The sequence below is a fragment of the Euwallacea fornicatus genome, chromosome 13 (genome assembly GCF_040115645.1).
Source record: "Euwallacea fornicatus isolate EFF26 chromosome 13, ASM4011564v1, whole genome shotgun sequence".
NCBI classification, from domain to species: Eukaryota; Metazoa; Arthropoda; class Insecta; order Coleoptera; family Curculionidae; genus Euwallacea; species Euwallacea fornicatus.
Window position 1 is genome coordinate 204,280 of NC_089553.1, and position 23,206 is coordinate 227,485.

Genomic DNA, 23,206 nt, shown 5'->3' on the forward strand with positions numbered 1-23,206 from the left:
ATTGGGTCCCCTTAATGGAAATAAATAATAGTTGGGATTTTAAGTTTCAACAATTTTATTGTTGGCCATAACATTACCAATACAATAGACTATAAATTTTTTAATAACGAATATCTTTCTTTAAGAGATTGCTATAGAAATAAACAGCGACAAGTAAGGATCAACAATGTCTCTAGATTTATTATCTGTTAATAAAAAAGCTTACAAACTTTGAAACGAAGAAAAAACCACAATTGGCATAAATTGTTGTACTCTCAATGAAAAAAAGTTTTAGATTTGTGTGTTTTTCAATTTGACAACAGTACAAGTTAAATTCGCCTTGCCTGTTTAGTCCACTGCTACTAGAGTTTCAATTTTTGTGTGTTAAAAAAAAGGAAGAGTTGATTTATTAGAAGTTATCAAAATTAAATAACTAATGTGCCACATATCTGTCACTGATCTATTTGTCAAATGTTTTAGAAACTGACTAGAAAATGTAGATCAGTCATTCAACACAATAAATAGTGTTTTGTTTTAAAACTATAAGAAAAATTCTTCAATAAAGATTAATTTTATTAATAAAATGTTCTAATAAGTGTATAAAAAATAACAATACTTAAATACTTTTCATATTTAACTAGCCTACTTCCCAAACTGCCTACATTATTTCAAAAACATCTGTAAATTAATCATTTCCTTTTAATCCAATCAGAAACTTTGCTTGCCACATCCACACTATGATAAAACCCAAAAATGTGGTTGAAATCTGTTAATTCAACCCTTGCTGAAGGCACTTCTTGCTGCAAGGATTCAAAAAACACTTTGGGTGTCCAACCGTCAGTCTTACCATAATAAAATCTAATATTTTCCGCATTTCTTCGAATAACGTCATTATTTCGTTGCTTTATTTGATCCATTTCTTCAAAAGCAAGGAAAAATACTCTTCTCAACACTCCAGGCTTTAGTAACTCTCTAATGCTTTTCTCCTGAGTGTCTATTGGAATGTTTGCGATAAAGGTATAAACATACAAAAGGATGAAGGAAATTAGTGAAGGTAGGATAGTGAATATCCAGCAGAGCAACAAAACAAATGGTACAATAGGGCGAATGACCCAGTTGAGAAATTTGCCATTTCTGGTCTTTGCCATATGCTCCACAGTTGGAAATAGAAGAAATGTTTCTTGAACTTTATTTTTAACATGCTCATGTTCTAAGATCTCCAAGCACATATAACATCCAATGGAATGCCCCACTAGATACACCTTTGCATTATCAGGTACATACTTCTTAAAAAAGTCAATCTAAAAATTAAACAACAGGTAAATTAGATGCTCTCAATTTGAATAGATATTCACCTTATGTGCCAATTGCCCCTTCAAGCCATAAAGTGCCTTATTTTGCTTAAAATTTGGGAATGAAACAAAGCCTGTGTCTGAAAAATTGTGACCTGCATGACCGAGACACCAAACTGGAATTTCAGTTTTTTCATACAAGGCCTTGGCAAACTCGTTATAGAAACTATTTACACCTGGATTACCTGCAAAATAAAAAAACATAAATATAATAATTAACAATAATGTTGGGAGCAATTATTGGTTACCTGGTAACAGTATAATTATTTCATTAGTATTTCCTGGAGATTCCTCAATCCAACGTCCAAATGTCACCACCTTTGTCATAATGCCATTTATGTCAACAAATGCTTCATTCATGTTTATATAGTAATATTCCTGTTATATACTGAAATTTCAAGAATCAAATTGTTAATTTTAACATGTGTAGCCAGTTTTTATGGTAGCTACAAATCTGAGTAATATCACATATATTCTCTATTACAATGTTTCTATAGAAACCAAGTTGTATTTGCAGTTAAAGTTGGTAACTCATTCATAATATGACATAACTCTTTCCTAATGTTTACTTATTTTCTTCACAACTTTAAGTCCAACATAAAGTTAGAGCATGGCCTAAATGGACTGTTTCCATAGATTTGCCAATTTATGTTGCGGTTATAATTTTAAGTTCGTTTTTTATTCTATATTATCTAAAATGAACTTACCTATAGAACAATACTAAGAAATATTGAGAAAAATTATAAAACATAAAAATGTATTCAAGTTAAAACCATCCAGTGTTATTCAATGTAGAAAATACTCTTATTGTTAATGACTTTGTTGTAATACTTGCAATGTAATTTTATATTTAAAATGTGAATATGCATAATAATTGTTCTATGGTACATATTGTATCTATTCTTTGAACCTTAGACATTGAGCAACCTTAAAAAAAACCTTATATCCGAGTCTGAATTTTTACATAATATGAAACAGGCAAGGTATCGTGTCCAATTTTATAGAAAGGTATGAAATGCTTTTTTCTCGACGTTTTATTTGATTGAAATTTTCATTTCGAGTTCGTCCAGAACTTACCCTGCAATATTTGTTTAGAAGTAGTAAACAGAATGATAGAGATTTCTTAAAAGCTCAATAATGAATATGCATGACAATTTTCTGTCATAGTTGTCAAAGTACTACACTACCCTATCTTGAGTTACGAATGGAAAATTTAATTTCGTAGAGAATATAGTTTTAAGTTCATATAACACTTAAACCAACTCAACGTTTTCTAATCAATAAGCAACTAAGAAAATGTTAATTTAGCATTAAAATAATATTATTTTGACTAGAAAAAAATTGAAATTGAAAAAACAATTTTTAAATTAGAAATGTTAGCACTACCTCTTCTCATATTGGCAAACCTTAATTTAAAAATGTCAGTAATAAAGTATCTCTTTCCTTGCCCAACTTATTATGACTATCCCTTTTAAAAAGAGATAACGTTCAATTTGAATCACGTATCGTTTACAAATAACTAATCCGTTGTTTAGGTTTTGGCTTTGTTTACTCTTAATTGGTGGTTAGCGACAGCTTTCCGTAATCTTACACATTTTTATAAATGTTTTGATTCAGGTTTAAACTAATTTAATTTGAAAATTAATTCTTTAACGTAATTTATTTGCGACAAAACTATGGATAAACCAATTAAAAAATCGGAAACCACAATTTTGACGATTATAGGCAATGCCCAGAATGGACGATTCAATCATCAAAAGTGTTTGAAACAATTTGAGAAAGTTTACAAATCGGTAAGATTAATTTATTTACATTATATGAGGTTTATCAGCTTTTAGCAATATACAGCACTAAATTTTGAAACCTCATAGTCTCTAAAAAGATAATAAATATGTGCCAACCCAGTCTTAGAAAAAACTGAAGTAATAAGCCACAAAATAAGAAAAGCCCATACCCTACCATATACCCCTACTATAGTAATGGAGGCACTGCACAAAGAATATTTCTCGAGATTAAAAGAGCCTTCAAAAATTCCCTTTTAACTCCCTGAAGGGCACAGGGTGCAAGAGAGACAAAGTGGATAATGTAACACTGGGGAGCTTGGCTGTGCCCAGAACTTAAATCAAACTGGAAACTGGAATAGACTGGTGCTTCTGCCTAAATGAAATTAATATTTTCCTTTTTTTCTTAAAAAAGAAATGGATACTTGTTTTTGATGAATTTAGATCAAATGTACAAATCTTTCTGTAATGCACTACTTCTTCTCCCTTCTTGAAAGGTTTTGCATCTGAAAATCTGACATAGATACCTAGTAAAATTAATATTGTTTGGGTTTTGTTATAAATATTAAATCCTATTAATTCCCATATGTGATCATTAAAAAAAACTAGCAATCCCAGTGACCCATAAATGGCAGTAATTAAGCCATTTGCTATTTACTTTTTATTTATTAAGGCATGCTTGAGATTCTTTTTTATAACATTCCTTTTTGATGTTTGCGAGTGAAATGAGATTGAGTTTCACATTTGCTTTAATTACTCTATTTTAAATGACAGGAAATGTGGCTTTAATAGTAAACATTATACAACCAACATCAGAATGTACTCAATTTGCTAAAAGTAGACTATTTCTGACTAACTGATGGTTTCAAAAGTTGAGACCAAATTGTAGCACAGATATACACTTCCAAATACTTTTTTACTATGAATTATATGCTATGTCCGAAATGTGCTCAATCATCTAATAGGTAAAAGTAATCAATTAACTTTGGTATAGGTTTCTGACTACAGAGGCTTAGAACGCAATAAAGCGCTTCTCTTGCTAAAAAGGTGGAGGTGAATGAGGTCACTCAACGAGAAACAGCCCGTGGCATATCCAGAGACATGAAAAGGAATACTATTTTCTAATAGTTTATAAACAAATAGAGTCCTTCTAAAATTACTATCTATCTCTGGCCTACAAACACACATTTAACGGCTGCTAGAGAATAGAAGAAAAGACTTACAATCTCTTGGCAGAATGTATGCATGTACAAGATCAGATTAGTGAGCAACACTGAGTGCAAACTATACATAGAAGATAAAGAAACGTTCGGACAATTCTGAATGAATATCCAGCTGCCGAAACGCTAAGGTTTCACAAACTATGGGACATAAATCCGTCCAACATATTGGCACACAACAGAATATGCATCAACTAGGTGAAGTGTAATGAGTGTCGGGCATAATCGTTAGTTACGGTGCGAGGGCATATACGCCCACTCTTAATTAATTTAATTTAAGTTAATTTGATACCATCGGAATTATCTGATGCTTTACCATTATTAATTTTTTTTTTTCCAGTTGGATAAAAATGAGTTCTCAAGAATCCTACTAAAAATCCTGCAAAGGCTTATTCCACATAACTCAAACAATGAATGTTGCAAGCTAGTGCTGGAATTCTTAGGCCACTTTGTGGGTCACATTGTTACGATTGAAAACAGCCCCAATCAAGGTTTAGCTCACCCACTACTAACCATATCTGTAAAATTTTTATTTAATGTATGTAACTTTATATTAAAAAATGAAGTATAATTTTATTATTCCCGCTCATGTTTTTAGCTACTACAAGATCACAGAAACGAATGGTTCTTAGTGAACACTTGCTGCTTTATTGACTCAATGTTTAACCATATTGGGGATGAGGTTATAGTGGACGACACTATTGGAAATGATATTGAAAATGTGTTGTTGCAAACTTTGCAGGTTTGTTTTCTTAAAAACTAAAAGAGAATATCCATATATGTGTATTTCTATAGGATGCAAAAGCTACGGTTAGATTAAAAGGAATATCTGCATTAAGCAGACTGCAAAATCCGACCGTTGAACGATGTGCGGTAATACGAGGTTTTGTAAAATGCTTGAGAGATGCAAATCATCTGGTGCGTGTAATAAAACTAATAATATTTTAATTTTAATTGATATATGCAGGTCAGAAGGGAAGTAATAAAACGACTGGCTCCAAATAGTTTCACTATTTCGAAAATTAAAGAAGCAACCAGGGATAAAAGTGAGCTCGTCCGATTTGCAGCGTTTTCACATTTAGCGGACATTGGTATTTATTTTCGTTAAGGAACTAAAAATTTAACAACATTTTAATATTCTCTATAGGCATCAGGCGATTGAAAATTGCTCACAGGCGCTTTATATTAAAAAGTGGATTTTCAGAGACTAATTCTCACGTGAAAAAGGCCTTTTTGGAGTATTTAATACCGAAATGGCTTACGCAGCTAAATAAGTCTTATTTGAAGTTCTTGGAGGTCATTAAATTTGACGCAGATGAGAGCGACATAGAGACGACAGAAGAGCTTAGCAATCAAGTAATGAATGTTTTCCTCAAGTAAATATTTTATGCTTTTTTTGGGTTGTGTCTGTACAGTTAATTTTAGGACTGAAACTGTTGAAAGTTTCATAGAAGAATTAAGCCTGGACGACTCCAAATTAATACCGCAAGATAATATACGAAGCGAAAATGTCTTTTATTGGAATATGTTAGTGAAGTTCTTGTGCCAGGAGGAAGATTATTTGGATCGAATCATACCAGAGTTGACTGTGTTTTGCGATTATATCAATAGGTTTTTTTTTCATTGTAGAAAATTTATTTTTTTAGGTAATCTAAGGTTTATTTTTCAGCTTAATTGAGAAGAAATATCTCGAGGGAATGGACGAGTTTGAGACATTGTACTTTCATTACGTACTGTACCAGTTATTTGACATTACTGAGAAAATGGACTTATCAGAAGAAGTGAGTTTATTTTAAATTGTGTATGATATTTTTTTATTTTATGTACAGCATTGTTTCAACTTGCGGCTCATCATTGGAAAATTGTCAGTACCGAAGTGTCAATAGTTTTCAAATATTTTCAAGCAATGCCAACTAGGAACGAAAACCATTTTACCAATAATCAGTTTTTTCTCATATCTCTGTAAAGAGGAGAGTAATTAATTTCGCAATTTTGTAATATTTAAACTAAGTTGGAGATATTCTAATGGTGAATTTTGAATTTGAAATTATTAAAAGACAGCAGAGTGTGTGGCGCAAGTAGTTAATCCGCGAGCTGTTTTGCCATGTTGTTGGAGCTGGCATTAGATTGATGAAATTCTTGTGTCCGTTTGTCGTGTAAACCACTTCTAAGGAACAAACCAATCTGACATAATAATTCGCCATTTCTAAAACGTTGTGTCTCAGCAGCGGTTCAGTTTATATTCATATTAAAAAAAAACTACAAAAGACCGTTTCTTCTATGAGTAGGTATGCAGGTCAATATTTCATTAAATCCTAGATTAAACCTAAATCGAAACTAAGTGGTTTCTAAGAAATTATGTATTATCGACTTCTTGTTTATAGTGTATAGGCTATTATTTTAATCTTTTATTAACATTGCCATTTGCCAATATTAGGTTGGCAGAAAAGCTTTGGATAAATTAATCCAGAAAACATTACTCACGCGCCGACTTCAGCCTCGATTGCTCAACAAACTAATTCAAATAGCCGCGAAACTCAACCCCAATGTGGATTCTTTAACGCAGAAAATTTGCCACATAATCAGCGATATTTGGCAACCTGTAACTGCCTTTGAACAACCTTCTGCAGCAGATCTACAAGAAAAGAAGTTTTTTGTAAGATTTTGATTATAATAAATAAAAGGTAATTTTTTACAATAAATGTATTGCAGAGAGCCAGATTGTTGGTTAACCTGAAGACTTTAGAAGGAGACTTGGAAGATGTTTTGGAAAGTAAAGATTATATTAAAGCTCAACAGTTATCGGAGCAGATCGCAGAGAAAATGAACGAATTGGCAAAATTTGACGATGTAGATAATGCACAGGTCCCCGAGTCTCAGACAAGAGTGGTTAAAGACGACCAAGAGACTCTATGTTGGTGTTTGGACATGTTAATAAGTCTTCTGCAGTATGGTCGCTTTCAGACGTTGCCGCAGGAGTTGCAGATCTATAGGTGAACTTTCTATGCTCTTTTCATTACAAAATTGTAAGGGAATTTTCTAATTTAATCAGGGATGAGTTCTTGATGCCACTGATCAGCAAACGAAACATAGAGATTTGCTGGCGCGCCTTTCAGTGTTTGGCCTGTTATTGCATCTTTGATAAAAATTTTGCGCAGAAACATTTAATTACGTTGTGTGCCCCTGTAAGACCCTTTAATTTGTGTTTCTTAATTTAAATATATAATTCTACAGCTCTTATCCTTTGGCGTCTTACCAAATGTGCATATCAAAATGCTCGTTGCCTCAGTACATGTTGTGACGGATTTAATCCGATTATTCGGTACCGAATTGTTCGAATCTGAAGCTTCGACTTTGGCTTCAAAAACCATGGACGGCACCAGGCGTCTTTATAATCAAGAGGCAGAAACGGATGACCCAATTTCAACTACAGATCGTCAGCTCACAGTGGACGCTTTTATAAATATTTTGCTGGATATTTTGGACAACGATGAAATAGTGAGTTTTTGGGTTACTCATTAAAGTAAGTTGGAAATGTAAATATGATTTCAGTGCGAAGATTTAAGAGATGCCTCTATAACGTCAATCTTGACACTTATGCTGAGCAATTTTCCTATAGACTCTATGGTTATTATGAGGCTGGTCCTCAGGTGGTACAGTCCGACAACGCGTAAGTAAATTGAGGATTTTTAATACACGTTCTCAATCATATTTTCTGCCTCGGCTTTGCATTAACTTTAGTTATTTAGCATGGTAGCATAATTTTGGGCCTGGTTCAAGCTTTAATAACAATGAGTAATGTTCGCTTTCATATATATCTTGATATGCTTTTGTAGCTTTCACTAGTTCCCCTGTTTTTTACGAGTGTATATTACATCATTTTAAGATAAATTTTATTATATTTTTAAGGGTCTACTGAGGTGGCATTATCTATGAAGACCTACAAGTTGATTGGTATATGTTAATTTTCTTGTTGTATTCTTTTTGTTTTGTTGGTACTTATTTTTTTTGTGTTAACACGCAATATGAATATTTCTAATCTCTAGAAAAGCTATCAGTGGCTGACATATAACTGGGCTGTTCGGTGTTGTGATTCGCTTAACTCAAAAGTTCTCTCTTTGAAGTAATGAGTGATCATTCAAAAAAAACTTAGTAAAAGGTGAATCGTAAATGTATTGTGTTTGCTAAGCCATTGGCTATTTATCATCGAATATCTGACCAGCAATACATTAATAGATGAATTTATCGAGACATGCTGTTGATATTGCAACACCTATTTGAAGACATTTTTAATGATCACCGTTCACATAATAGTGAAACTATTAAAAAGAAAGGCGTACACATTCAAATTTTCGTCAAGCCAAGAGATAAGTATTTTTGTAAATTTGCTGCTATCAAAAATATTGTGATACGCCAATGCACCTACTGTGCATATTAAGGTCCACTTATCCCTAGACCAACCATTGAAAGCTTTTCATAAAAACATAGACCAAGCCTAGCAAATCCGAAGTAAAAATGTTTCAAGTTATAATAATGGTTTTAACGTTAAGATTGTGGTGTGATCAATTCTACATTGAAATTCAATTACAAGATAGAAAAAATGACTACTGCTAAATGCGAAAATGAGTTTTCTTGATAGTCCGGATAATTTCATATAGATTTACCGTTATATTTTTATTTTGGAGTTTAGGCTTGCGAACCCTATTTGAAGTCTAAGTTCTTCATTGTATCTTTACAAAGCAGCAATTTCCAAAGATGATTGAAAACTTAGACGTCAAAATATCATTATTAACATGTAAACAAAATTTATGCCCGATTAAAAGTTCATTTGAACTACTATTGAATTTGCAAATGATTACCAGAGGAGGACCTTCAACAAAAAATTGGGATGACCCTTCAAGCGTATACGAACCAGATTACCAACGCCAAAGAAGTGGTTGCTAAAGCAATAGTGCCTACTTTGTATAATTTGGCCGAGGCACCTGAGACCAGTCCTCTGGCGAACATAGATGTGGACAACTTGATTAATTTTATGTGTGTCCTATCTGACTCCAAAGAAGTCCGCGTAAGTTCGGTTTGAAAATGAAAAAAGTTTCGATTAATTTTCTATTCATTCTTCCAGGGTTTACTACATATCCACAGTGAAATAGCCCGTAGAGTTTTGCACGAAATTTCCTGTAGACCGACCAGCATCGTCGTCGTTTATTTCTCTAAAGTGTTGGATCACATAAAGGTCGACCCCAACGATTCGCCGGCAGCGAGGGAACTTATAAATAATGCGGAAATGATTCTCGAAAAGGTATTATGGTGTTATGTGATTTCTAAGATTCACAGCATTTTCTTTGCAGGACGATTTGGACAAAACGGCGAAAAAGAAAATCCAGAAGTTTCTAGGAAAATTGCAAAATAAGTCTAAAAATTCCACGTTAAATATTGTGTCAACTAATTCTCATCAGGAGAATACGAGTATTGTGAGGCAATCTGTGAGTGAAATGCCTAGGAGATGCAGCACGATAATTGAAGAGAGTACTAATGATGGGTCTGCTGAAGAGGATGTAGATGTTCCAAGAAAGAAGAGGCGAATTGAAGTGTCTGAAGGCGAATTTCACAGTAATAGGTAAGGAAAGAATAGGTAACAACGATTGTTCACATAATAAAAAGTATTTTGTTAATTTATACATTTTCTAACGATGCTAAGGGAAATCCCAAATATTTACGAGAGATTTCGTCTTATAGTCCACAAACATGCAAATACATATTGCAATTCACCTCTCATTCACATAATCAAAATCAAATCTGTCCAGTTTACAGAACCTGATGTGATTTATTTAAGATTTCACTCGAATTTTTGCTATATTAACTTCTAATTTTAACAATAATTTTAGACTGAATGAGACTGTACCAAACTAACTTAATTTACTACTTCAAATATTTTATCAGGGAGACAGAAATTACCATCACACCTCCAACGGTCATTATTCAACCTTCGGAAGACAAAATTCCCGAAACAAAACTTCAGGATAACATTGTAACGAATGAGATTAGGATCAACCTTTCTTCTGTCTCAAGTTCCGAGTCTGAGGTAATACCCTCAAGTCAACCAATCACGAGATCAAAGAGAGCCGCAACTAGACAAAATATTGAAAATCTGACTATAAAACCACCAAAAAGCAAATGGAAAAAAGGTAAAAAATTGCATTATTTTGCTGTGCCACCATAATTTATCTTAGTATTAAGCGTAAGTATGCCTAAAGTGTTTTTTAAACAGGACGAGTTACAGAGATTTAAAATATATCGTATTGTTTTTTTTCAGACATTAATAAAAATAACGGAACACTTGGTAAATCGAACAGAATAAAAAAAAATGGTGCATTAGAAACAGACAGTTGTCCGCCATGCTCGTCTATTTCCAGCTCTTCAAATTCGAGCCGATTATCTCCAAGCTTTGATATTCAAAGCGACTCTTGTAAGTTAAACGTTAAATACAAAACTCTTCCAACAATCGTTTTCATTAGGTAGAAGATCACCTCGAATTCAAGCTACAATCAATAGATCTTTAGATTCTTCGTGTTCATCAATTTCTAGTACAGGTTTTCAAAGAACGAACCGCAGAAAATTTGAGAGTGAAGTAAGGACGCGACAAGGTAAGTTTGCAACGAGAAAAACAGGACGACTATTATTATTGATGAATAAATTAGGAAAAAAGGATGCAAGTGAACACAACGGGAAGGAAAATTTCGTAGCACAGAGGAATTTTGAAGCAAGCGGCAATCGAGCATTAAACACCAGAAGCGCTACGAAAAGAAAGCTGGAAGATGTTAACGAATTAAATGTGAATAGCAGAAAAATGTTGTATATTAAATGTAAGTGAAGGTTGTTTTTTTGCTGTTCGTGTCCGTAAAGTTTTATTTCCAGTAAATAGATATGTAATAGAAGACAAAAATGATGTTAAAGCCCCATACCCCAATGAATCTTGGAGGTAGGTAATTATCGTCCATCACGTTAATGATTTTTTTTCCAATTTTATAACGTCATTAATGTGGACTATTTTGTATAGATCACTTGCATCGAAGGATTCGAAATCTCAGGCCAAGAAACGATGTACGTCACATCTTCAGAGTCGACTTAAAACAAAGAAATATTAACAAATTGTACGTTAGACGTCTATTGTTAAATCTTAACATTATAATATGAAAGGTCCTAAATGAATCAAAATTCAATTGGGATCCTTCATATTGCAGTGTGAAGAAATACAAATTTAGAATATATTTTTAATTACTGAAGAATTATAACTTCTACAAATGAAAAGGTTTAGTTGAAGCGATATGTGTTTATTTCTTTAACTTACATATCAGTTTGTAGACTCCTGCAACCGGACTTTGCATGGGATGCAATGCCACATACAAAATATGAAAAATAAAAATGTGTACAGTGCTATACTACTTTACAATAATGTACAATAAAGCAAAATTCCTTCTTGGAAGTTAAAGATAAATATACAATAAAAACATATGTTTATATAAAAGAGTATTTTTAACCATCAATATGAACAATTATATTGATAAAATTGATTTTCTGCCTATTATAACTTAACTGAATCATTTAACCGGGTGTTGAACACAGTGACTTACATTATAACTTAAAGAGTAAAATATTGCTTTCAATGTGCCAAAAACTTCTCGTATTTACAGCCTTAAAAATAAATCACATTTCTGCTTTTTAACACATTTAGTACGCCCCTTTAAAATAATAGGAAAATGACCTAAAGGTGTAGTTTCTCAAAAAAAGAATTACTATCTCTCCTTGAGATCGATTCCGGAGAACTGGAAATTATTATACTCGCAATGATCAGCATTGTACTAAACAAATAATAAAAATAGTAATTTACACATACGTAAAAAAACTGGGCATCTTCGACTTAAAAACCAGTCGCGTAACTCAATTTATTAGAATATTTTGATATGTTAGCTTGCTTTGAGACAACAAATTACAAATAATGTAAATCCTGATATGTAGGTTTTAACCTTACTATCGAAATTGGCTTTGAAATAATCGGAGAAGTATACACATTATACTAAAATATATGTTTGTGAAAATAAAAATACAATATAAATGCATCACTTGTTTAACCTCCTGGTGTGTTGTGTCATCTTTTGAAGTGTAGTGTGAACAGCATTTAAATACCAAACAAAAATTGCTTTTCTTTACAGTGTCAAAAGGTCAAATGCTGCACATAAAAATCGCTTCATTTGAACATACGTTTATCTGCCTCCCCCGAGTGAAAATGGCCAACCATTCTCACTCATAACATAAATAATGTATACAAATGGAGAACACGACATGTTCTTAATTTGTTATTATTTACGTTATCGAGCACTTTTACAGTCTTTGCAGCTATATGTATTATTTTAATGTATTGCTCGAAAAAAGTTCCCATGCTAATGGTGCCATTATGGAAAACTGACTTTTCAGCAAATGATTTTTTCCATCGGAATGTCAATTTATACATTGAAAGTCGAAGTGTTGAAGCTAAATTTTGAGGTGATGGAAATGTTCCCAAAATTCGTTCGTCAGATAATAAACCTTATATGTTTCTCTCAACATTTTATGCAGCTAACAACCTGTATGAATGTAGGAGATGGTCCAAATGTAAAATGGAATATGTAATGGTGAAGATTTCTGATGTTATTAAGACCGACCAATTTATGGACGGTGTTGAGGAAACACGACGAGGAAAGAAAAATATACCAACCAAAAATATTTCCCAATTAAAAACACAATGCGTTACACACAAGTATAAAATATTTTTATGCGGTATACCTAAAAGAAATTGTTTCCTACAGTTAACTAACGCGAACTAACTTGATCAAAAAGTGATTAAATTTTGTATTTTGATTAGTATGACCTTTATTTTTTACAGATTTCTCATAGTACATATTTTTTATTTTTTAATAATAGTTATATTTTTCTTTTCTTTAAACTCGGTGGAATTTAACTAATTGCAAATCACAGAAAAAAATATTTTTTGACCGTCAGGAGGTTCAAGCCGCCTAAACGAACAGTTACCTTGAATTAAAAAATTAAAAAAGGAAACTTGAGGACACATACTGAGTCCCTTGGAAATCTTATAAATCCATTAAATGAAACTGCCATTAAGCAGCTATGCTAACACAACGTTCCAAAATTTACAAGTTCAATTCAACATTAAATTAACTGTATATTCTCTAACAATGAAAGCCGAAATAAGTGGATTACGACACATTTTTGACTAGCGAATAGGCACTTGTCGGTGAAACGAGATGAGGGCGTGAAAGTGAAAGGCACTTAACAGTCTTCTTACTACGATAAATCTCTAGATATGGGTGATTATTATTTTTACCGTCCGCCGTGCCAGGGTAAAATGCTCAAAAGCCGAATGAGCATTAATCATTCAACTGCGAAGCCGCAAGTCTCCTCGACGGCCTGCGTCAACTTTTCGTACAAAACCTGATAAGATTCATAAGGGGGGACGTCGATTCTATTGAAACAAGTGTGTGCCTTGGGAAGATTTTGTGGAGGTGCTTCGATGCAATGTATAGTGAACAAGCGAGGACCAGCCGCGCCTGTACTACCTGAAAATTGCGAATAAAAAGTTATGTCAAAGTCAGTATTTATTTAAGTTTAAATAAAAAATTTAAATGGTTTCTGGTTTATTAAATCATTATGAAAATTTTCTTTTCAGTTTCTTTAAATCGATTATTGATCGCTTAAGATTTTTGCAAATCATATTAAACCCAGAATATTTAAAGCTAAAATGGATTTAAACAGTGAGGTATAACGTACCAAAATTCTTCAAAAATTATCTTCAAAACAAAACTGAATAAAAATTTCAATTTGAAATCGAAGTCTACAGTGACGCATATAAGGAAAACTTACCTTGTAACGCTTTGAAACCTTGAAGAGGAACCCGCGAGCTTCCAGTTACGAATTGCAGAAGGCGCGCACGCATTTCTTCAGAATATGACTCAACCGCCTGCCAAAACCATTGAACCACCGGAGTCTCGGGAGTGCAATGTTTCAGCCTTGTGTGTGCTCTCCAATCTGTTATATCTATCGACCCTGAAAAACACCCAAATCATCATTCAATCAGTCTCTGAAGACAAAAGAATACAATACCAATTCCGCTGATAACTAACTCCAACTCCCTTTCATCAAAGGGTCTCAGTGAAGCTGTAGGAATGAGCTCAGTAAACCCTTTTTGGAGCGCCAGGAACTGCTGTTCTATGCCTCTCATAAACCTTGAGAAAAATAAGCATAATAAGGTTTAGGGTAAGAGGTTGGTTTAGAGGAATTTACCGATAATTAACGTAAAGTTTAACATATTCCCTTTTGTTGTCTTCAGTAACCGCTATCTGGGCTCCGCTCGGTTTCAGCTCATGCACTTTTACCACACCAAAACTATTGTTCTCGACGGAAAAAGTAGTGTCCAGTACGCCATCAATGTTATTTTCCCTTATTTGTTAAAGGAAAACCTTTACATATCCGTACAAAAAACAAATAAATAAGATTCACTTACAGCATCCACGTAAGGCTTCTATGCAGTTCAGGATCGACTCCCTCTATATCCTGCAACGTGATTGGTTTGTTTAGCAATTGCTTATAAAACGGAAGCGTAAATCCCCCTTCAAGCTGATGGTTGTGAAACACGGCAATTCCTAATATTCTCCCCACGAAGTGAAAGTAGGACAAATGCTCAGGATTGACTGCAGAATCGGGATTGATTTGTAGCGTGTAATGGTCGTCTCGGCTGTATTCAAATAAGCCATATTGCGGATTCAGCATTTCTCTTGAGAGAAGATGAAGCCATTCTCGTGCTACGCCGCCGTAGTCCAGACCTTCCTCACCACGGAATTTAACCATTAGTCGTTTGCGCATATCTTTGGGACGCATTTTCATTATAAGCCTAAAGGAAACAGGGATGTTAGAACCAGTACTCTATTATTCTATAAAATTAAGGAGTTACGCCTTAAGCCCTTCCTCGGGTTCTTCAAACCCACTTTTTGTTGTAAACCACTGAATCAAACAGTTAGAATTTTAGAAAACAATTAAGGTCCCGAAATCTTTACCACCGTGTACGCGATAGTGAGAAATACAATCCGCGATGCCCATCGCTCGAGAGGTGATAATGTGATATGCCTTACGATAACCGTATAACCTTAATGAATTAGTGTATCAAAGCTATTTATTAATTTTTCATTTAATGTCATACCTGTAACTCTCTTCAAAAACTTCTTGTCTAGATACTTCTAATCGGCAGTGGCCACTTTGCGGCTGCAGACCAGTCAACTCCGCTCTAAGCACCTTGAGCTTGGCGACTAGATCTCTCCGATATTTCGGTAAATGCTCGTTTTCGCTCAACAACCCCTAAAATAAATAGTAACCAACGAGTCATAAAATTCATCAAATTTATTTTGCAGTCACCTGCGGCAAATCTTCATAGATCCTCGGCCTAGGGGACACTGGAGCAGGATTTTGCGTCGCTACAGATGTATTTGCAACATTCCCTCGACTAGGTGACGTGGTATGTGCAGCCGGAGTTGCCAAACCACCTACTTGTGGCTGACCATTCTGCTGTGGCTGCTGCTGTTGTTGACTACTCTGCGGAGCAACTCTTTTTAGAATATTATTTAAAATTTGTGAGTTGAGTCGAGGATCCGTGAACTGTGTAGTCCGACTGTTGTGGTCCACAAAATAAACCTACAAAAAAAACAATAATTACTCTGCGGAAATGAATAATTAACACACTTACCCTCCCTGAAGTCGTCTGGCGCATTTCCCAACCTGATGGCAGAGGCCCTAAATGATCCAGAGCAAGACTAAGGGGAGTCAAGTCTTTAGGAATCCTTGGATCATGCCACGTGGAAACTCCAGTAGGGATATGATAGAAATAGACTTGACCTTGTTGGGTTGTGCGCAATTCTGAAGAAAATCTCCAGATATTAAAAAAAACTTGACACAAATCAAAAACTCACCATAACCAAAAGGCAAGTCTAACTTAGCCACAACAGTAGTAGAACCATTGGAGACAACTTGACCAACAGCTGCAGCCACCTGTGAAGCTAAAACAGCATTTCTATTCCTTCCTCTTCTTCTACTACTTCCATCTCTCCGTTCCTCGCCATTTCTGGGCCTGCGATTCACTGGTCTTTGAGGAGTAACTACATTTGTTGTTGAAGTCAGTGTTACTGATGTAGTGGAAGCTACATAATCAAAAAAATTTGCTAAAACCATTTAAACTAACATCTATTTCAAAAATAATTTTGAATTCTTTTTTAAATTTTTTCATTAAAAAAATCAAAGGACAATTAGCCTGAAATGTATAGAATATTTTAAAAAGAGAGACCTGGATGTCTAGAGGGAGGATAGAAGTAGACAAAGGAAGATTTGGTTCCTGAATATTGGTGCTTGAGAAGGTGTCAGAACGATCTGACATATTGGATAATAAAATTGTTCAATGTATTACCTCTTGTATCAAAGACCATGTCCATTAAGACCTTTAAGGAGAAATTAAAGTATATTTCCTACAAAAAGGTTTAATATACTAAATGAATTTCCTGAACTTGGATTTTACTATATTGCAAATGTTATACACAATTTTTTTTTCTTTTTAAAAATATAATAATTTTTATTTCTTATTCTCAATGTATTGTATTATCATATCAAGATGATACATTCACTTCAAGATGGAACAGTATATATGATTGTGAACATAATTTTAACGTAAATTGATTTATGACTTTTTGACATGGGTAATACTGTTGTCGGTGTCGGTAAGTTACCTACCTGAACCATTGCTTGTTGAGGGTGTAGTTGAAGGAACTGGGGTTACACTAGCAGAACTTGTAGGTATAACCCTAAGTTCAATTGGTGAGAGAATCGAAGGTTCTTTATGCTGTGGACTCACAACAGGACATGCTACTGGTGCACTTGTGCCCGGAGACAAAGGTAAAGTGAGATCAATTTGGTTGTTGTTTGTAGGTTCCTCAATTCTTCAAAATATACTCTTATACATAAACTAGATACAAAACATCTCAGCCTTACCTAATATCAGCATTAGAATTATTATTAATATTTCCATTTTCATTATTATTTGCCATCCTTATCCGTGATACTGCAACTTTGTCATTTGCCTGTGGCCTAACCCACTGAGTGGATTTAGTCAAGTGGTTGACATAATAAGGCCTCCCATTAGAGGCCCTTCTTTCCTCCCAGCCAGGAGGCAAATCATTGGAGGTTTCAGAACTATTATTTGTAATGTCAACATTGCCATTTTCATTGGAGGGACTGTTAATAGGCCCTCGGATGTCTCCCAAAGGACTCACTATTGCTAGAGGGGTACCTCCACAAGGGCCATCACGAGAGAGAAGGGAAATTATAATTTGGCCTTTGACTGGTTCATTATCATCTTGCGAAGCTTTGCACAGATCTAGACATTGGTCTAGAAATTGGTGGAAAATGCAAATATGCAAAAAAGAAAATATAATTTTGATACTAATCTTATTTATTATGTTCAATGCCAATTACAGCTTAAAAATCCTTGGCAAGAATGAGTCTTACATATTTAATTTTACGCATATTAGTCGAATAAATTATAAGGTTTAAAGGTAATAACAGATCATGAATAATTATATATTTTATAGCTACTTGAATTTGACATTTTATTCTATTTTGACTATATTACCTCAAAATAATACCAGTAAAATCCTTAAAAAGGTATTTTAATTGGGTTTAGTTTACTCAACGTAACTAGGATTACAAACGAACATTCTTATCAGTGAGTGTGTCAAGTTTGAAGTGCAAAAATTAAAGAGAATAAATTTCCAAAAACAAATTAGTACATTAAAAAGGAAAGTAATAAAGAGTCAACACAAATATGATTTATTATCAAGAAACACATGATATGAGATAAATAAAGATAGGTCAAACATTTTTGTAAGAAAATAAGCTTGTGATGATAATTGAAACTGCTGTTTTGAAGAAAAAAATCTTCCACTTTCTTTAATTAAACTTCATTAGACAATATGCCAAAGAGGTAAATAAGATTTTTTACAACTTTTTTACAAATGTTCTCCTAATTAATAATATGATTTCTTATGTGAAACACTTTCTCTAGCAATGCATCAAAAGACAATTTAATTAGCATTTACTATTAATTTTTTTATTGCATGTTATTTAAAACATGCCAACGTAATATATTTGTAACTATGTAGAGAATTCAGTTACAAAGGCCTAAGTGGGTGTATCTACTAAAACCTAACGCATCCTATTGCAAAGAATTTTTAAACTGATCTGAACAGTTAGTAAACAATCTCAAATGTACTTACATCCAGTGTCCTTTAATCTCTGCACTAAAGAGTTAACAATACGAACACAACCCAGGAACCCTCCTCCTTGTCTTTTATGCACTTTCCTGTGGTTCCATACTGAAATTGTAATACTATCGCTTTTTCCAATATATAAATCATAATGTGAATTCCACTTGGGATCTAATGTATTTTTTACTGTTTCAGTGGAGTGACACTGGCCACTTCCGTCGACTGATATCTTAGCGAATGGATCTGGGAGCCCTATAAGAAACATCAAATAATGTTAACATACATTTCCTGGTCTGTAAAAATCAATGTGGCACTTACGAAAGAGATCTTTTCGGACCAAACTCCTCGCGCAAAGAACTGCAAAAGAACCGTGCAATTAGAATTATTACATCACAAATTAAGTTTACTTGGGAGGTCCCTTCAATTGAGGCCATATTGTTTGACGGGGGATATTTAAAAATTTTTTTCGTTGCTCGTTTTCGTATATAAGAAAAAATTAGACATTCTGGTTCTTACTTGTTAAACGGATTTTCTGGGCCCCATTTCGACGAGTTGATGGTGTTCCGGACATCGTAAAATAAAATAAAATAAATTATTAACAAAACTTCTAACAAACATCATCATAAAATCGCCATTTTGTTGTAATTTGTAATTTTACCTGACATTGACATTAGTTAATACTGGCATGTGTGAATTTGGGATTTTCGTTACAATGTGGTGTATACGAATGTTATTCTGAGGGTTTTCTTTAGAACTACAAAAGTTGTAGACATTGTAAACAACTTCCATAGATTTTAGTTATCCATAGTATAAAAATTCCTCATTTTTAATTTTTTTATCTAAGTGTTCATTAACTTGAAATATAAGATGGTAATCTCTATACAGAACGTGAAAACCTCTGAAAAAATATGAAGAAGGAATGAGAACAGATTACAGAAAAACCATTATCTTGTTTTATGTATGCTAATTTTTTATAAATTTTAAATATCTAAACTAAACGATTTATAAAACCTGGATGTAAAATTGGCCTTAATATTTGAATGCTATCATTTGTCACCATAAAAGCATCATGCACCGATGCAATCTTCATATACACATAAAACGTAGGTATTATGATGATATCACTTCCTTCGATCTCACCGCCATGGATTAATTCTTAATTCGCCAAAATGGTGATAAAAAAAAACTTTGTGAGATCTACTCTTAAATTGTTGAGTAAACTCATAGTTGCATTAGATAAGTAATATGTAACAGTAATGAAATTCCCATTCACACAAACTAGTCTCTATTAAGCAGTGCAAAATATATCACGAGAAATGACAGTAATAAATATCATATGTCACACATAACGCTACCGTCATGTCATTGATTCTCATTCTTCATCTACTTTTTTTGTCAATCCGTGTTTTACGCGGATAGTAACGTTTCCACGTTTATTTCTGCATTTCTCAAATTAAAAATTCGCACTTCCCTTAAAATCTCTCATAGTGCCGTGTCAATAAATATCAATGACCATGACGGATAACCAGCAAGGGGCTGACGCGCCTCATTTTACATCTCCGGTGATCCAAGATAACCCAGCCGGCTGGGGCCCCTGCGAATTGCCCGACCAATTCAAAGATATGCCTTATCAACCGTTCAGCAAAGGTGATCGTTTAGGGAAAATTAGCGACTGGACAGGAGCAGCGTTCCAGGACAAAAAATATGCTAGTGAGAGTTAAAAATCACAACAAAATATTTCATATAATTTACATTTGTATGTAATTTCTCACAGACAAGTATGCGTCCCAATTTGGTTCTGGCAGTCAATATGCTTATTATCATGATGAAGACGAGAGTACTTTTCATTTGGTGGACACCACTCGTGTGCAGAAGCCTCCATATCAAAGAGGACGTTTCAGGGCTAACCAGAGAAACATGAGAGGACGTGGGGGTCGTAGTAATGTACAGAGTGGAGGAATGCAGTCCCTTGGCAAAGGTCTCAAAGCTAGGGACAATTATAAGAAGGGTCAAGTTAGGAGATGGGGTCAAGGGAGGGTGAGTATTATCTAAAGTTACAGGGGACATAGTAGGCCTTCCAGATTGACACAGCAGTTATTTTTGCAGTATTTTTTGTGTAACCATACAATATTTTGTGCTAGACAGTCTGTTACCTTAGATAAATTGATATTATAGTATCTCTTTATACTTCAAAAAGCAATAACTATTGTTAAATGAAAAATATAGTTTTTTAAATCTGGAAACTCTAGTGAGACAAACTGTTTGGAAAAAAATTATCACTAAAAGTTTTACTATAATTTTTAACACAATATATTTATCATGCAACACAACATGTAAAACATGCTACAGAGAATTAAAAAAAGTCCCTCTTCAATATTATGGTTCTTTAGCCTCAAATCAAAATCAGAGATGCTTCAGTCACTGTTAAACCAGATTGGAGCACTATTGAGGAGATGGATTTTCCAAGACTTGGAAAATTGTCTCTGCCTAGCATTAAAGAAGGTAAGTTGAAAACTTTGAAAACACCCTTAAATTTCAAATTATATTTGCCCATATTTTAATACCAAAAGCTTCATTGTAAAATTTAATCCAGGTGATGACATTGTCTGCTGTGGGGAATTGGAGTACTATGACAAATCCTATGATCGCATCAATGTTAAAAATGAGAAGCCTTTGCAGAGTGTGAATCGCATCTTCCACACTGTATGTTAGTTAACCAAATTTAAATTATAGCCTGTAATTTTTTTCCAATTTAGGTCACAACAACTGACGATCCAACTATTCGTAAACTCAGTAAAACTGAAGGAAACGTCTATGCCACTGACGCTATTCTGGCCACCATCATGTGCTGCACCAGATCAAACTATTCTTGGGACATTGTTATTGAAAAGATTGGGGAAAAATTGTTTTTCGACAAGCGCGATAATACAGAGTTTGATTTGCTAACCGTTAACGAAACTTCCGTGGAGCCACCGCAGGATGATGGCAACTCTTTGAATTCCCCAAGGAATCTTGCATTGGAGGCTACTTTTATTAACCACAATTTTAGCCAGCAAGTGAGTTTTTAGAGGCTGTTTTCAGGCCGAATTTAACTCATTTGTTTAAAAAAAGGTATTAAAATCTGGCGCAAATGAACCTCGCTACAAGTTTGATGAAGCAAACCCATTTGTATCTGAAGAAGAGGAGGGAGAAGTGGCTAGTGTTGCTTATAGATACAAGAAATGGGACTTGGGAGGTGGAATTGTATGTTTCTCTAATTGTTTTAAGTCAACGTTTTGTAAGGGAATTAATTTTAGACTTTAGTGGCGCGTTGTGAACATGATGCAGTTGTTCAATCCCCCAACGGGGAGCTTCAATTCCTGTCCATTAAAGCCTTGAATGAGTGGGACTCTAAACTAGCCAATGGGGTGGAGTGGCGTCAGAAACTGGACATTCAAAGAGGAGCGGTATTGGCAAATGAATTGAGAAACAACGCGTGCAAATTGGCCAAGTGGACGGTGCAGGCTTTGTTGGCCGGAAGCGACCAAATTAAATTCGGGTAAATATTTGCGTTAATTTTACAACTGCTCCCATTCAGATTTTTCTAGTTATGTGAGCCGTGCTCATGTGAGAGACAGCAGTAAACACGTAATACTGGGGACACAGCAGTATAAGCCCGCAGAATTTGCCACTCAAATCAATCTCAATATGGATAATGCTTGGGGGATTCTTAGGTAAGATTTTCACAGACAGTGAAAATCATTTTGTTGACAAAATGATTTTTCAGATGTATTATCGATATCGTAATGAAGCAAAAAGACGGCAAATATTTGATCATGAAGGACCCGAACAAGCCAATGATACGTCTATATGATATTCCTGACAATACGTTTGAGTCAGATGGGGAATCTGAGAGTGATGATGATACCCCTCAAGAGTCTGCAGCTTTTAAAAGCTTGAGATAATTGTTTCAATGAGAAATAAATCATTTTACTGAAATGGTCGATATGCAGTTTTACTATGCGGTGTTCACATTCTTCTCTCTTGTGCCTCTCAATTCCGTTTATATTTGGCTATTCACTTGGGATAATAATTATTTTCATAGCGAGGAAGATAGTAACTCTCAACGCAAGAGCTCCAAGCCATTGCGGCAACCACATAAGAAGCTTTCTTATATTTTATGTATTCTGTTCTCCCCACGTTATATGCAAACATTTACTCAGAATTGAACCCAAAACATTAGAGCGAAAATACAAATACTTCACGTTGTTGATCTACCTGTTTACGGCTCATCTTTAACGTTGTGATGATTGTTATCGAAATTATTATCTTGTCATTTAGGAGACCTGTAAGATGTACCAAAATCATTGATAGAGGGACATATTTACCTTAATTGTACTAATTGTATAGAATCTTACTCATTAGCAATTTTTTTACCTACAGTAATTCTGTTAAACATCAATTCATTTTTCCAATACGCATATTTGTCAATAAAGCAGCTACTTTTGTATTTGCAATTTGCTAAATTCAGAATTTTTCTA

At 34.1% G+C, this 23,206-nt stretch overlaps 4 protein-coding genes across 8 annotated transcripts; 2 read left to right on the plus strand and 2 right to left on the minus strand.

Annotated features, from left to right (window-relative positions):
- Positions 1-37: 37 nt before the first annotated feature.
- Positions 38-2,547, minus strand: sturkopf (lipid droplet associated hydrolase sturkopf). 2 transcript variants are annotated; one of them, XM_066289536.1, is made up of 4 exons: positions 2,409-2,547; positions 1,580-1,719; positions 1,335-1,516; positions 38-1,280 (listed from the first exon to the last, which is right to left on the minus strand). In XM_066289536.1, exons 2-4 carry the CDS (start codon positions 1,689-1,691, stop codon positions 669-671), a joined length of 906 nt encoding a protein of 301 aa, XP_066145633.1. In that variant the 5' UTR covers positions 1,692-1,719; positions 2,409-2,547; the 3' UTR covers positions 38-668. The 2 variants fall into 2 exon arrangements, with proteins under 2 accessions (XP_066145633.1, XP_066145634.1); XM_066289537.1 differs by lacking the exon at positions 2,409-2,547 and adding an exon at positions 2,039-2,177.
- Positions 2,548-2,889: 342 nt separating this feature from the next.
- Positions 2,890-11,857, plus strand: LOC136343082 (condensin complex subunit 3-like). 4 transcript variants are annotated; one of them, XR_010732740.1, is made up of 24 exons: positions 2,890-3,124; positions 4,673-4,870; positions 4,931-5,074; positions 5,128-5,250; positions 5,300-5,423; positions 5,480-5,708; positions 5,758-5,943; positions 6,002-6,113; positions 6,770-6,988; positions 7,045-7,325; positions 7,385-7,517; positions 7,567-7,830; positions 7,885-8,002; positions 8,242-8,286; positions 9,195-9,397; positions 9,455-9,631; positions 9,681-9,949; positions 10,273-10,517; positions 10,646-10,798; positions 10,848-10,976; positions 11,031-11,195; positions 11,248-11,311; positions 11,390-11,641; positions 11,695-11,857. XR_010732740.1 is itself a non-coding variant. In XM_066289473.1 (23 exons), exons 1-22 carry the CDS (start codon positions 3,008-3,010, stop codon positions 11,313-11,315), a joined length of 3,702 nt encoding a protein of 1,233 aa, XP_066145570.1. In that variant the 5' UTR covers positions 2,890-3,007; the 3' UTR covers positions 11,390-11,857. The 4 variants fall into 4 exon arrangements, 3 of the variants coding, with proteins under 3 accessions (XP_066145570.1, XP_066145568.1, XP_066145569.1); XM_066289473.1 differs by having other exon boundaries at positions 11,248-11,315; positions 11,390-11,857; XM_066289471.1 differs by having other exon boundaries at positions 11,390-11,857.
- A 1,438-nt stretch (positions 11,858-13,295) lies between these two features.
- Positions 13,296-19,328, minus strand: Smurf (SMAD specific E3 ubiquitin protein ligase). The gene is made up of 14 exons (XM_066289474.1): positions 19,203-19,328; positions 19,005-19,043; positions 18,696-18,938; positions 17,413-17,809; positions 17,155-17,360; positions 16,344-16,571; positions 16,121-16,290; positions 15,793-16,068; positions 15,581-15,735; positions 14,888-15,274; positions 14,668-14,823; positions 14,488-14,609; positions 14,248-14,430; positions 13,296-13,943 (listed from the first exon to the last, which is right to left on the minus strand). Exons 1-14 carry the CDS (start codon positions 19,255-19,257, stop codon positions 13,759-13,761), a joined length of 2,802 nt encoding a protein of 933 aa, XP_066145571.1. The 5' UTR covers positions 19,258-19,328; the 3' UTR covers positions 13,296-13,758.
- A 715-nt stretch (positions 19,329-20,043) lies between these two features.
- eIF3d1 (eukaryotic translation initiation factor 3 subunit d1) lies at positions 20,044-22,669 on the plus strand. Its single transcript, XM_066289259.1, has 9 exons — positions 20,044-20,396; positions 20,461-20,723; positions 21,077-21,188; positions 21,280-21,389; positions 21,443-21,742; positions 21,798-21,929; positions 21,983-22,224; positions 22,274-22,399; positions 22,453-22,669. Exons 1-9 carry the CDS (start codon positions 20,195-20,197, stop codon positions 22,628-22,630), a joined length of 1,665 nt encoding a protein of 554 aa, XP_066145356.1. The 5' UTR covers positions 20,044-20,194; the 3' UTR covers positions 22,631-22,669.
- Positions 22,670-23,206: the final 537 nt, after the last annotated feature.

What these genes read in the sequence shown, in the direction of transcription:
- Smurf (XM_066289474.1), bottom strand. Translation starts at nt 19,257, where the DNA reads ATGTCCGGAACACCATCAACTCGTCGAAATGGGGCCCAGAAAATCCGT. An exon ending in AGACTTGCCTTTTGGTTATG is followed by an intron (nt 16,291 to 16,343) that starts GTGAGTTTTTGA and finishes GATTTTCTTCAG; the next exon opens with AATTGCGCACAACCCAACAA. An exon ending in GTTTTTGAAGAGAGTTACAG is followed by an intron (nt 15,275 to 15,580) that starts GTATGACATTAA and finishes TGTTTCCTTTAG; the next exon opens with GCTTATAATGAAAATGCGTC.
- sturkopf (XM_066289536.1), bottom strand. Translation starts at nt 1,691, where the DNA reads ATGAATGAAGCATTTGTTGACATAAATGGCATTATGACAAAGGTGGTG. An exon ending in AATAATTATACTGTTACCAG is followed by an intron (nt 1,517 to 1,579) that starts GTAACCAATAAT and finishes TTTATTTTGCAG; the next exon opens with GTAATCCAGGTGTAAATAGT. An exon ending in AGGGGCAATTGGCACATAAG is followed by an intron (nt 1,281 to 1,334) that starts GTGAATATCTAT and finishes TTTAATTTTTAG; the next exon opens with ATTGACTTTTTTAAGAAGTA.
- LOC136343082 (XM_066289471.1), top strand. Translation starts at nt 3,008, where the DNA reads ATGGATAAACCAATTAAAAAATCGGAAACCACAATTTTGACGATTATA. An exon ending in TTCACATTTAGCGGACATTG is followed by an intron (nt 5,424 to 5,479) that starts GTATTTATTTTC and finishes TATTCTCTATAG; the next exon opens with GCATCAGGCGATTGAAAATT. An exon ending in AAAAATGTTGTATATTAAAT is followed by an intron (nt 11,196 to 11,247) that starts GTAAGTGAAGGT and finishes TTTTATTTCCAG; the next exon opens with TAAATAGATATGTAATAGAA.
- eIF3d1 (XM_066289259.1), top strand. Translation starts at nt 20,195, where the DNA reads ATGACCATGACGGATAACCAGCAAGGGGCTGACGCGCCTCATTTTACA. An exon ending in CCAGGACAAAAAATATGCTA is followed by an intron (nt 20,397 to 20,460) that starts GTGAGAGTTAAA and finishes AATTTCTCACAG; the next exon opens with ACAAGTATGCGTCCCAATTT. An exon ending in GGAGATGGGGTCAAGGGAGG is followed by an intron (nt 20,724 to 21,076) that starts GTGAGTATTATC and finishes ATGGTTCTTTAG; the next exon opens with CCTCAAATCAAAATCAGAGA.